Genomic DNA, 12,562 nt, shown 5'->3' on the forward strand with positions numbered 1-12,562 from the left:
CATTCCATCAACAACAGCGCTATGATGATCATTTAATGTTATACCTAGTGCCTACATCTATCCGAGTCGTGATATGATCATCAGGTTACATATACATATTTATAGATAGTTTACTAATATTTTAACAATCTATTTAAATTGTACCAAAAAAGAAAGAAAGGAACATACACAACAACAACAACAACAACAACAACAACAACAACAACAACAACAACAACAACAACAACAACAATAACAAACAAATTATATAAAAGAGAGAGAAATGGAAACATTATTAGCAATTTCAATTAAAGGAGGAGTTTTATGCCTTGCCGATACAGAAGTCAATAGATCAATTGTAAAGATGAAAGAAGATGAAGATAAAATGGCACTCATAGACACACACAAACTGATCATGTCGGCAGGAGAACATGGTGACCGTAGTCAATTCATAGAGTTTGTTTCCAAAAACTGTAAATTATATAACCTCCGTAACGGCTATGCCCTCAGCACAGCAGCCACTGCCAATTTCACCAGATCCGAACTTGCTACAGCCCTTCGTAGTCGTCCATACAATGTCAATTTGATTATAGCCGGATACGACAAGGAACACGAAGGGTCCATCTACTATATGGACTATTTGGCTTCGATGGTCAAGCTCGATTTTGCTTGCCACGGATACGCCGCCTACTTTTTATTAGGTCTTTTGGATCGTCACCATAAAAAGGATATGTCCTTTGAGGAAGGTATGGCCTTGTTAAAGATGTGCACCCAAGAATTGAAAACTCGTTTCTTGGTTGGTGGAAAATTCATGATAAAACATATTAATCAAGATGGTGTCAAACAAATTCCTTTCATCAATTAAACTCAATCCAAAAACAAACCAAACAAACATGTCATGTCTCCAATTAATAATAATCTATAAAAAAAAAACAAAATAGCCATTCGAAATCAAAAACAAAACAATGATGTAAATTAATATTATCATCATTGTTTTATAATATATATATATAAACAACAACAACAACAACAACTCCTTTGTAAGATTTTTTTTAAAAAAAAAATATTATTATTAACAATACATGTTTTTATTTATTTGTTTATTATTTCCTTGGTTTATTGTTGTTGTTATTATTTTATATATTATTTTATTATTTAATTACCTATTATTATTTTAAAATAACTTATTATTATTATTATTATTATTTAGAGACCAGCATCTTGAAGAGTTGCCATAACAATATCAATAGAATCAACTAAACTTCTTGGTGTTAGTTTAGTTTGTGATCTTAGTTTTTGTAAATGTTGTAATTGTTGTTCGTTAGCAATCTTTTCATTTAATTCATTTCTTTGTTGAAGTGAAGAATCATGATTTCCACCTCCTCCTCCTCCTCCTCCTAAACTACCACCATTACTATTACTACCAATACTTCCATTTCTTTGTTGTTGTTGTAATTGTTGAGATGGTTGTTGTTGAGGTGGAAGATTAGCTAAATCTTTTATATCAAATGAAGATGATGGGGTATTTGGGTTACTGTTACTGACACCACCGTGTACAGTGACAGGTCTAAAGGTTTGTTTGGTTGGAGTTGGATAGTAATGTTCAGAGTGTTCATACCATAACCCATTCTCTTCGAGGATGGCTTGGATCTTGTGAATGACCGAGAACAATAGACACTTTTTGTTGGTTGGTAGCATAGAGATGGCTCTTTCAAAATCAACCGATGGGAATGAGAAATTAACCAACGACCGATTGTTTTGAAGTGCCAACATGATAGTTTGATATGCATTTATCGTAAACAGGTTATTGTCTACTTCCAAGCTTTTAAGTCGGTCGTTCTTTTCGAGCATATTGGCAATATCGACCGATGCCAAATCACCCAACATATTACTACCAATATTAAGGCACTCTAACGAGTTTTCTTCTTGTTCTAAATACATAAACAGTGGTTTCAACAATGCCTGTGTTAAATGATTCGATTGACATCCCGCCAATGACAATGTTGTCAATGATTTCTTTGTTGATAAAAATGATTTCACTTCACTTATAAATTCTATTCCTTCATTTGGTGACTAAACAAATAAAAATAAAAATACAAAGTTAATTATTATTTCTTTTCATTCTTTTGTTTTTTTTCTTTTTTTTGTTTCATACACCAGAAAAATTAGCATCAAGTTTTAATATTTTAATATTTTCATTTCTTCTAAGAGAATCTAGTAATCTTGTTAGACCTTTGTAGCCGATTGCATTGTTACTGACATTGAGTGATTTGAGAGTGACAAACATTTCAAAGGTGGATACTAGGGTGTTGGGTGTTTTGCCAAGATGGTTGTTGGATAGATCCAACGAGAGTTGTTTGATCTTTAGGTTTTTCGAGAGACTGTGCGAGAGGAACAGACACTCTTCATTGTTGATATTACATCCCGACAGGTTAAACACCTCCAACCCATTGGATCGACTCAACAATGAATTAATCTCTTCAATCTCGGCCTTTTCCAATTTATTTTTCGATAAATCCATCGTCTTGATATCACACAATTGCTTCAAATAACTACCAAGATAAATTAAATGTAATTGACATGATGATAAATATAATCTTCTTAAACTATAATTACTAAAATAAAATAAAAATAAATAAGTATATTATATTTTTTTGATTTGTTTGTTTATCATTTTGATTAGTTACTTTTGAACTTTATAAATCCATCTACCACAAACACTTGAACCAACATCTTCAAATTTACTAGTACTTAGATTTAAATATTCAATGGCAGATGACATGACTAGGTTATTTTCCAATGCTTGAAAGAGATGTTCGACACTTCTAGAATGTAGATTACAGTTGCCAAAGTTCAGGTATTTGACTCCATGTTTGAGTTGTCCCAACCCTTCACAAAATATTTGAAATGATGATTGAATGATCGATGTACAACTAAAATCAAATACTTGTATTGCATTAAACTGGTTCTTTTGTAACCCCTCTCCTATGAGTCTGAAATCCTGGTCCTCTGTAATACCAGAGATGGTTATCTTTTTCAACGATGAATTCGATCCCAACACCTCTCCAATCGATCCCAATAAATTCTTTTGTGCCACTCCATTAATAATCACTGAATGGAAATAATTATTATATTTTAATGCCAAAAATACCAACTCTACTATAAATCTAAAAAATAGATATAATAGAATATTAATATTAACAAATTAGCTTTAAATATGATATATATATATATATCTGACATACCCCATTTCACCTTTTCCTTCAATTCCAGGACACTTGTTTAAATCAAAATCAGTGATTCTATCGGCATAGTATCTTGTCACCAATCGACATACTTCAGTTGATGGAGGTGACTTTTTATAATTACAAAGTCCTTTATAAACTTCACTAAATCCATCAGCTGGTCCAATTACTAAATAAATCAAACAAACAAATAAATAAATAAATATAGTTAGTTTCATTTTAAATTGTTTGTTAATTGAATTGATTTGTTTGACAATTATTATTATACCTTTTTCTGGTAATGGGGTAAGTGTATCAACAGCAGAACCATTTAATTTAAGTGTTCTTAATTCCGATGGGAATGAGTGTGTCATGTATCGATGAGTATTTCGAATGTGGTACACTAACTTTTGTAATGACTCTGTTGACGATCGAATGATAATACCAAATCGTTGTTGATTACGTGCTCTCAATTCAACGCATCCTTCAGTCACTACAATTTCATTTAAATCATAGAAATGTATTTCATGATTTAACTAGCAATTGATTGGGGGAAAGACAATTAGTATTAGTATAATATAAGATTTGTGTAATGCTTTATATAAACATACAGATAGACCAAGTTTACCCCTTTTAATAGATAATATTCTATAGGTACCCATTACAATGACACGTTTCTTTATGTTTTTAGATTTAAGTGATCTAGAGTCAACCCATTCAATCAATCTACAAGTATCTCCATAGCTATGTGAAAGTTGTTCATTTGCAAAGTCTATAAAGTATAATATAATATAATATAGTAGGCAGGTAGGTATGAGTTATTAGTTTCAAACTTTATATGAATGTATTCGTAGTCACGTTGACAAGATGATCACTCATGTGATTGATTGATCTATTACAAACATACTGATAATATCATCGGCTACTGGTTCTTGCATTTCTCTATCTATTCCTTCCTACTATTCTCTTTACTGCTAACCATTATCTACACCTTTTGTGCAAATAATAAATGAGTCAATGATGGTAGGTATCCTTTCATACACATCATTATGTTTTAAACAGGGCCGTTTTATTAAGACAAACGGGCATGATCATGATTTTTTGATTCGAGGAATGATGATGCCCGAGATATTTCTAACCATGGAGGGTTATATATCACAACAAATTGATGAGTTTTCGTTGTGTGTTCGGCTTTAAAAAAGTAAAAGCAAATGATCATCACATCACAGGAGCACACGAAAATAAAATCAGACATAAATATATATCTTTAATTTTCTAGAACTGTGAATCATCTCATCGGGTGGGTTGGAAACATGAATATTCTCAAACAACTCTCTTCATCCTTGGACACAAAGTTGTATGGACCTAGCTAAATTTAGTTGTTGTGTATAAGAGACATCATCAAATCATCAACTAGTATAATATAATAACTAGCAACAAACAACAAAAATCAAAGATAGATAGATATATAGATAGATATCATATGCTTCTAGCATCCGTGTCAATGGTACCATTCCAAGACATCTATACCATGATCATTGCAATTTAGAGAATTTCACTTATAATGGAGATCTTGCCAATGCCCAACACCACCACCACCAACAACAGCTGTGGAATTGATGCAGTGAAGTTCCAAAACAACTTCTCTTGTTGTAAAACCTGCCCACTGTACGGAATGGGGTCCAATCAACTTTTACATCGTTGAACCCTATTATCTATTTGCCACCTTTGATCCGACAAATTATTTCGGAAATGATTTTAAAATCATAATAGTATTAGTGGTAGGAGTAGTATACGACGACTACAATCCATGCATTCTTTTGTCTTTCACTTTCAAAAGACATATTAAGTGAACAATAATAATAATAATAATAATATAAACAATTACTTTGTTGATAATTGTTCGTCTTTAGAAGAGTCGTTTTTTCCGAGTTATATTTTTATAAACAACCATTCTCTTTCCTCTTTTGCAATCTTCAAACCCCCTCCATCACCCCACCCCCCTTTTATCACTGTTCACCCCCACGATCAATTGTAGCTACTATACCCCCTTTTTATTATTATATCATCGATCACACATACATACATACCAACTCGAGTACAGTTACACAAGAGAGAGAGAGAGGTGTTGGGGCATTGTATCCATGGTTTTTATATCTTGGGAGAGAAAGGAAATGATGGATTATTATTATTGATGATGATGATGATAACGATAGACAGAGAATGGATGGATGGATGGTTTATAATTAACAAACGACGATTGTTTGTTTGTTTGCTTGTTTGTGTCAATCAATCAATCAATCAAATCAAATCAAATCAAAAAGTAAGAAAGAATTTATTTATTTAAAAATAACAACATTATGAATTGAATGGGTTGTTAATATAAAGAAAGAAAGAAAGATACATATGCCCCTTGCAAAAATAACAGATATAATATTATATATATATATGTTCATCATTCAATATGTTGGTGTGAAAATGCATTTTGCAAACCCTAACCAACCAACCAACCAACACCAGCAACAAGTAAACAAAAGAGAAAGAAAGAAAGAATTAGTCGATTGTAAATTCCTCTTTTTGTTGTTCTCTTTTTTGATTTTAAAGGGATATACTCGGTTCTTGGTTATTCACTCTTGTCGAATCATAATAATAATAATAATAATAATCTGTCAATCTATCAATCTGCCAATCTAAATCTATTTGCCAAAGCTGGTAACACCATCCATCATTCACTTTGATCGTTTCTATTTACTGGATCCATCCTCCTCTTTTTTTTTTTGTCAACATAATATAAACATTATTATTATTATTATTATTATTAATATTAATATTATTGTTATCTATCTACCCTACACTACATTACCTACCCTACCCTGTTTGTTCACATAATCTTAACCAAACAACGACAAGTTGTCCTTTGAATATATTCATCAACAATCACAATAATTAAATTACAATATCAAAAGTAAAAATAATAGTAATAATCGTAAGAATAATAATAACAACAACAAGGTAGCTATTTGGAAAAAAGAGGAAAATAGGTGAGTTCTTGCAAAAAGAAGAAATACACGACTCATGGACTGACTGACAGACGTGTTAGATATCCAAAGGGGTTGAGGCGAGTGGACAAACACATCTATTGAATGATGACAAATCATACAGACACTGTGACTATTATTACTATTACGATTATTATTATTATTGTGATGAATACAGATTCATCAGCCATCCATCCACTGCCCTTCCATATGTCCAATTGATTAATTGATTAATTGATTGATTGATTGATTCGTGTGGTAGAGAGAGAGAGAAGGACGGAATGCTATTTATATAATAGTATCAACCAACAATAACAAGAATCTTTTTTACTTTTTTGTATAATATTAATTATTCATTTAATTATCAAACATTTTTCAATTAATTATAATCATTTATTATTATTATTATTATTATTATTATTATTATCGCATATCATATCACATACTCTATTCAAATATCCATGAATTAATGAATCAATTCCAATAATTGATTGTTCTTCCAATTCCAATTTTATTTACTCATCATCTTTTTTTTTTTTTCAAACAATAATAATAATAATATTTAGATTGATAAAGAGAAGAGAAGAGGAGAAAAGATAGAAATAGAGAACCCATTAATTTAATTTAATTTAATTGACCAATCAAATCAAATCAAATCAAATCATATCAACCAATAATAATAATTATTAATCATATCATATCAATCAATCAATAATAATGCAATATGTTAACGGACATGATATAGCAACACAGAGTATTACCGAGGTTCAGACATTGGCATTGTCAAACAGAATTCCATGGACTCGATTACAAGCCGAATCATTTGATCCGGACTCTTCGATTTGGGGCTACCATAGTCACGAAAAGGGTATTTATCTAAACAGAGGTATATGTGATTTCAACATATCCCCAGAAAATATGTTTGAACTTCTTTATAATTTAAAATCTAGAACTCAAGTAAGAAAAAGAAAAAATGAAATTTTGATCGAAAAGTTACAAAAAAAAAGAAATATTAACTTTACTTTACTTTTCTATTTATTTTTAGTGGGATATACATTGTAAAGAAGCAGATATTATGGAAGAATATGATCATTTAAATCATATAATTAGAATGATGATGACACATCCATTGGGAACCATTAAAATGAATCTTTATCGTAGTTGTCGATATGATCCTCAAAAGAGATTGTATGTGATTGCAATGCGATCCATTGAATTGGATGACCATGATCCAATGGAAAATTGGTTTGAGTGTTTACCAAATGGTTGGATCATTCAAGGTGTAGATGGAAGTCGTGATCGATGTAGATTAATATTTGTTCAACAATGTCATATGCGTGATATTGAACTTCAATCAATTCCTGGTTACAAAGTAAATATTAAATACAAAACAAAATAATCATAATAATAATAATATAACGATATATTTATTTTTGTTTATTTTTTAGTCATTTGAAACAAGTGAACAATTAGGGGATTTTCATTATTTGACAATATTTCCTGCAAGTGTTGGAGGTAGATTAGGAAAGATTTTCGAATGTTTGAAGGATTTTATTCTACTCAATGTCAAACAAATTGAAATCAAAGATACTCGATTAAAAATACTAGAACAAGCTGAAAGACAGGTCAATGAAATGTTTGGTACTTCAACAATCGATTATGGTTTCACTAGTAATTTTAAAAAATATGGTACGCGAAATGAACTCTGAGTTTGAAAAAAAAAAATCAAAGTATATTAATTTTCATTTTGATTGTTTTTAGATATGGAAATATTAGTTAAAAAGATTGGAGACATTTATTATATGATTGGAAAAGGAAGTTTTTCATCACTTTATACACCGATGGAAATTGCCGATTTGTTGTATTGCGATGATCCGTGGGGATGGGACACATTTTATGAAAAGAGCTCGGTCGTTGAGAATATTACGCCGACTGCGCGAGAGGTGGAGTTGTTCTATCGAATGTGGCATGAGTCGTTTACAATGCGTGTGTTGCAGTCTGTGAGAAAGGGCCCGGGCAACTGCTCGGCCGTGTTGTGGCGCTCGGTCGACTCGCACTCTTCCGAGCCGCCCTCGCAGCTGGACATGGAGCTCGGGTTTCTGCCAAGCGGTATATTCAGCTACGGACTGGGCGAAGGCAGCTTCACGTCGTTCCTCGTGGGTATTGGCGTGAAGGGTGCCAAGACGTCGGACGAGGAGAACTTGATCGCCAAGTTGTTTGCGGCACGAGTCATCTCGACGCAGAACCATATCATCAATGTGATGAGTTTGAAGAGTAGTCGTGCACAGACTAACAACCCGACGCTGCCCGTCATTCCAACACCCCTCAAACACTCGGAAATCAACGGATACGCCTACGACGATGACTCGGTCGGCGGGTCACCCGCCGTCTACAACAACATGGTCGAAGACTTTGCCAACCTGCTTCTCGCAGACTCGGTCGCCGTCAACCAGAAAAAGGCACAGCGCGATGTCAGCGAAAGCACAAAGAGCAAGAGAAAGCGCAACTATGTCGATGAGAGCGAGTCGGATAATGCCAATGTCCCCTCCCCATCCCAGCCTGCACAGACGCAAATGGACATTGACCAAGAGACGGCGGCCATCCAGGCACAATTCCAGCAGCAGAGAATACTCCATTTGCAACAGCAGCAGAGACAGCGGTACCCGTCAATCCAGTCCAAGCGTCCAGTCCTTCGCATTGCCTCGAATATCGCAAAGGACGGCCACGGACAACACCTCCAACAACAACAACAAGATGAAACATCTCTGGAAAACATGCCCATCTGGAATTCAACCAAAAGACAACCCTTTTTGTTTTTGGTGTCAGAGAGTAATGATGTCAAGAGACTGACGCGCAAGGAGCTCAGTCTCAGCAACTCACACTTTGACAACTTACCAGAGGAGATTGTGCAGACTATATTCTCGTTCCTCGGAGCCAGCGACATTTTGTGCGCGTCAATGGTCTGCAAGCGATTCAAACTCACCACAGACTCGAGTATCCTCTGGAAACAACTGTATCTGTCCAACCCAGTCTTTAACAAGGCTGTCCCCAAGCGTTACCGTCCCGCCAAACCATCCTCTCCACTCGCTGTCAACCCCGAGGTCATCGCTACACTCGCTGCTGTCCTCGGTCCCGAGTTTGACCTTTCCCAGCTCGCACCCCTCCTCTCGGGCGGCCAAGTCGACCCCGACGTCATGGTCAGTGTCACAGCCAAGCTCTCCAAGCAGTTCCCCGAGCCTCCTCCCCCCGCATCCCCTCCCCCCGAGCAAGCCGTCCCCTCTACTCCTACCGCTGACAATTCCAATCCCAATCCCAACACACCAAACCCAACCGAACAGTTTATGCAGATGATTTCAATGCTAACAAACAGTTTGGCCAAGGAACAACACAGTCCTGCCGACTCTACCAATCAATCGGGGAGTTCATCGGGTTCCAGTGACGAGGGTGGAAGTGGAGTGGCGCGAATGTGCGGGTGCAGAAAACAATGTATGTGCGTGTGTCAAAAGGGATGCAACTGCGAGTGTCTCAATGAGGATCTGGCAGGCATCACTAATTGGCGCAGTCAGTACTTGCATCTTGTCAAACTAAATGACCGATGGAAAATGGCCGTGCCCAAAAAAACAATCGAGCTTAAAGGACACAGCAAGACGGTACGTCAGGTGCGCTCGGAGCAAAGCTCGGCCATCTCTGTGTCGGCTGACAAAAAGGTGCGTTTCTGGAACCTCAATAGTGGCCAACACATTGGCACGTACGAGGAGCCTGGCACAACCGTCCTCTCCATCGACTATGACAAGACATCCAAAACATCGGTTATATGGCCACTATCAGACTACACCAAAGTGCATATCGGCCATAAAAACGGTCTAGTCTCACTCGTTGACTTTATGGAGCGTCCACATATCATTGTCTCTTCGCAACGTCCTGTTCTTTTAGCAGACGGTTTTGATTTCTCATCCCCCGGGAGATATGTTATTTGGGAGAATAATTCGGTTGATTGCTGGGATGAAGAGAAAAAAGTGAGGTTGTGGCAGTCGGTCGAACACACCAAAAAAATACAACAGGCTCGTGTTATATCCAGCACACTCTTTGCCAACGGGCTCGTTGGAACAGCGTCGTCTGACAAGACTGTTAAACTGCGCAATATGTCGGATGGTGTGACAGTCGCCTCTCTGGCCGGATACACTGGTGTCGTCAACTGCCTGGAACCTGTTGGAGACTACCTGCTTGCCAGTGGGTCAAGTGACAAGTATGTCAAGTTGTGGGATCTCCGTAAACTAACTACCCCCATCTTTTCAAGTAACGCTCATTCCTCTCCAGTACGTGCCGTCTCGTACGAAGAAAATGGTGGTCGTCTCATCACTGGTGGTGACGATGGTACCGTCATTCTTTGGGAGTTGGATAATTGGAGTAGAGGTCGTAGAGAATGTCTTGGTATGGTTACTTCACAAACATCACAACAACAACAAACATCAACCTCTTCAACTTCAACTTCAACTTCAACCTCCACCTCAACTCATCAAAATACAACCATTTCAATTGGAACAGTCAAAGAATCAGGTAGACTTGTCAACTTGAAATCAGGAATCACTTCTATTGATTCCGATGAATCTGGTTTAATTGTTGGTTGCCAAGATGGATTAATTTATAGATATGATTTTGCCTAAATTAAAAACAACCAAATGTGATGTGTTACCAAATTGATCCTAAAAATGTATAATAATAATAATAATAAATAAAATAACATTCTATTATTCTTTTAAAGTACTATTCTCTATTCTATTCGATTCTATTCTGATATCAGACTCTTTTATTATTATTATTATTATTATTATATTATTATTGTTGGAGGTGATGATTACTATAAATTAATTTCTTCATGTAAAGCATCTGTTGAACTCATAATATCCACAACAGGTGCACCTTGATCCATACTATCATTCATACTATCCATAAAACTAGCAAAATCTTGATTACTTGGGGTTGTAGGTGTTTTACCTCCAACAACAGGAGTTGATTTAACTGGGAGTTTTAATAGGTGATAGTATAGTTGAAGGTGTATTATTATTATTATTATTTTGATTAGTATTAGTATTATTATTATTCTTTATATTATTATTATTATTATTTTTAATGTTAGTATTTGGTGTTGTTGGTGATTTTGCCTTATTATTATTATTTGTATTTGGAGAAGTAGTATTTTCATCACTACTACTTTGACTTGAAAGTACTGGAGAACCATCTAAATTTGGAGTAGAAGGATCATTGATTGAATTGTATTCGTTATATTTTTGAGTGATACTATGAATATTGTTTAGATGATCTGTCGATTGTCTTTGAATCGATTCTTTGATTTTAGAAAACACATATATATTGTTAGAGTAGTAACTGTCTTCATCATCATCGATACCTTGATCAAATGTCATCTTTTGTTTTGCATATAGTTGGTCCAATTGTGATTCCAATTGTTCAGTTGCTGTTAATTCTGGTTGTTTTTCTGAAAAGAAAGTAAAGGTTTAAGAATCAACTAACGATTATAGATAGAATAATAGAATATAACATACTACTAATATTATTGTTGTTATTGTTGTTATTATTATTGTTATTATTATTGAGTTCAAATGAAATAGGAGCAACTTTTGAAATATGTATAAAGTAGATCATCCAAAACTGTTCATCTGTCATTCGTGAAGGACATAGACTAAACCTCAATGCATCTAATGGTTTGACGATTGATATTATCTTTTTGACGTGTCTTTGTTTTATGCTATTCAATTTCATATCTTATGTTTGAGATGAAGTTTGAGTTAGTGTAAATTCTTCTATATATATCTATATATCTATATATCTTTTCTTACTAGTATTAGCAGGTACAGTATGTAAAGGAAAATCTTGAAACGATTGAGGAAACTTTGATATCTTTTCAACAAACTGTATCAACTCTTCACTGATACCCAACTCTTCTCTTTCTTTAATCTCTTCATCGCTCTTTATCTCTACTAAAGGGTCGAGTAGTTTCTTAAAGAAGTTCATCTTTTATGTAACTCGATCTTAAAAGTTTCTTATATAACTATAAGTTATACTATAATAAGTTCGATATATCTTTTTGAAAAAGAGATAAATCTTGGCACTCTGCTGGCAGACAGAGATAGAAAAAATATTTATTTTTATTTTCTTTTTTTTTTATTTTGGATCTGATCAGCAGATGGAGGTAGGTCTTTCTATAGACTGCATTATAATAATAAAAATATTATAACTAAATAGTCGACTATCTATCGATTTTTAAATTATTATTATCTTTGTTTTTTTTTTGAACTTCCCATC

General features: G+C 34.6%; 6 protein-coding genes across 6 annotated transcripts; 3 read left to right on the forward strand and 3 right to left on the reverse strand.

Annotated features, from left to right (window-relative positions):
• Positions 1-364: 364 nt before the first annotated feature.
• Positions 365-844, forward strand: psmB2 (proteasome subunit beta type 2; the record flags this gene model as incomplete). Its single annotated transcript, XM_004357805.1, has 1 exon — positions 365-844. The coding sequence occupies one exon, from the start codon at positions 365-367 to the stop codon at positions 842-844; it is 480 nt and encodes a 159-aa protein (XP_004357862.1).
• Positions 845-1,185: 341 nt separating this feature from the next.
• On the reverse strand, positions 1,186-4,141 carry DFA_00147 (leucine-rich repeat-containing protein; the record flags this gene model as incomplete). The annotated part of the gene is made up of 8 exons (XM_004357806.1): positions 1,186-2,052; positions 2,135-2,193; positions 2,380-2,594; positions 2,667-2,804; positions 3,225-3,393; positions 3,493-3,739; positions 3,815-3,975; positions 4,111-4,141. The coding sequence occupies 8 exons, from the start codon at positions 4,139-4,141 to the stop codon at positions 1,186-1,188; spliced, it is 1,887 nt and encodes a 628-aa protein (XP_004357863.1).
• A 2,817-nt stretch (positions 4,142-6,958) lies between these two features.
• Positions 6,959-8,999, forward strand: DFA_00148 (F-Box A protein; the record flags this gene model as incomplete). The annotated part of the gene is made up of 4 exons (XM_004357807.1): positions 6,959-7,198; positions 7,287-7,613; positions 7,690-7,912; positions 8,833-8,999. The coding sequence occupies 4 exons, from the start codon at positions 6,959-6,961 to the stop codon at positions 8,997-8,999; spliced, it is 957 nt and encodes a 318-aa protein (XP_004357864.1).
• Positions 9,000-9,843: 844 nt separating this feature from the next.
• On the forward strand, positions 9,844-10,905 carry DFA_00149 (uncharacterized protein; the record flags this gene model as incomplete). The annotated part of the gene is made up of 1 exon (XM_004357808.1): positions 9,844-10,905. The coding sequence occupies one exon, from the start codon at positions 9,844-9,846 to the stop codon at positions 10,903-10,905; it is 1,062 nt and encodes a 353-aa protein (XP_004357865.1).
• A 194-nt stretch (positions 10,906-11,099) lies between these two features.
• On the reverse strand, positions 11,100-12,019 carry DFA_00150 (uncharacterized protein; the record flags this gene model as incomplete). The annotated part of the gene is made up of 3 exons (XM_004357809.1): positions 11,100-11,236; positions 11,262-11,735; positions 11,803-12,019. The coding sequence occupies 3 exons, from the start codon at positions 12,017-12,019 to the stop codon at positions 11,100-11,102; spliced, it is 828 nt and encodes a 275-aa protein (XP_004357866.1).
• A 51-nt stretch (positions 12,020-12,070) lies between these two features.
• On the reverse strand, positions 12,071-12,271 carry DFA_00151 (uncharacterized protein; the record flags this gene model as incomplete). The annotated part of the gene is made up of 1 exon (XM_004357810.1): positions 12,071-12,271. The coding sequence occupies one exon, from the start codon at positions 12,269-12,271 to the stop codon at positions 12,071-12,073; it is 201 nt and encodes a 66-aa protein (XP_004357867.1).
• Positions 12,272-12,562: the final 291 nt, after the last annotated feature.

Source organism: Cavenderia fasciculata (assembly GCF_000203815.1).
Source record: "Cavenderia fasciculata unplaced genomic scaffold Scf_Dfasci-F-a-11f03.f1-5, whole genome shotgun sequence".
Classification (NCBI taxonomy): domain Eukaryota; phylum Evosea; class Eumycetozoa; order Acytosteliales; family Cavenderiaceae; genus Cavenderia; species Cavenderia fasciculata.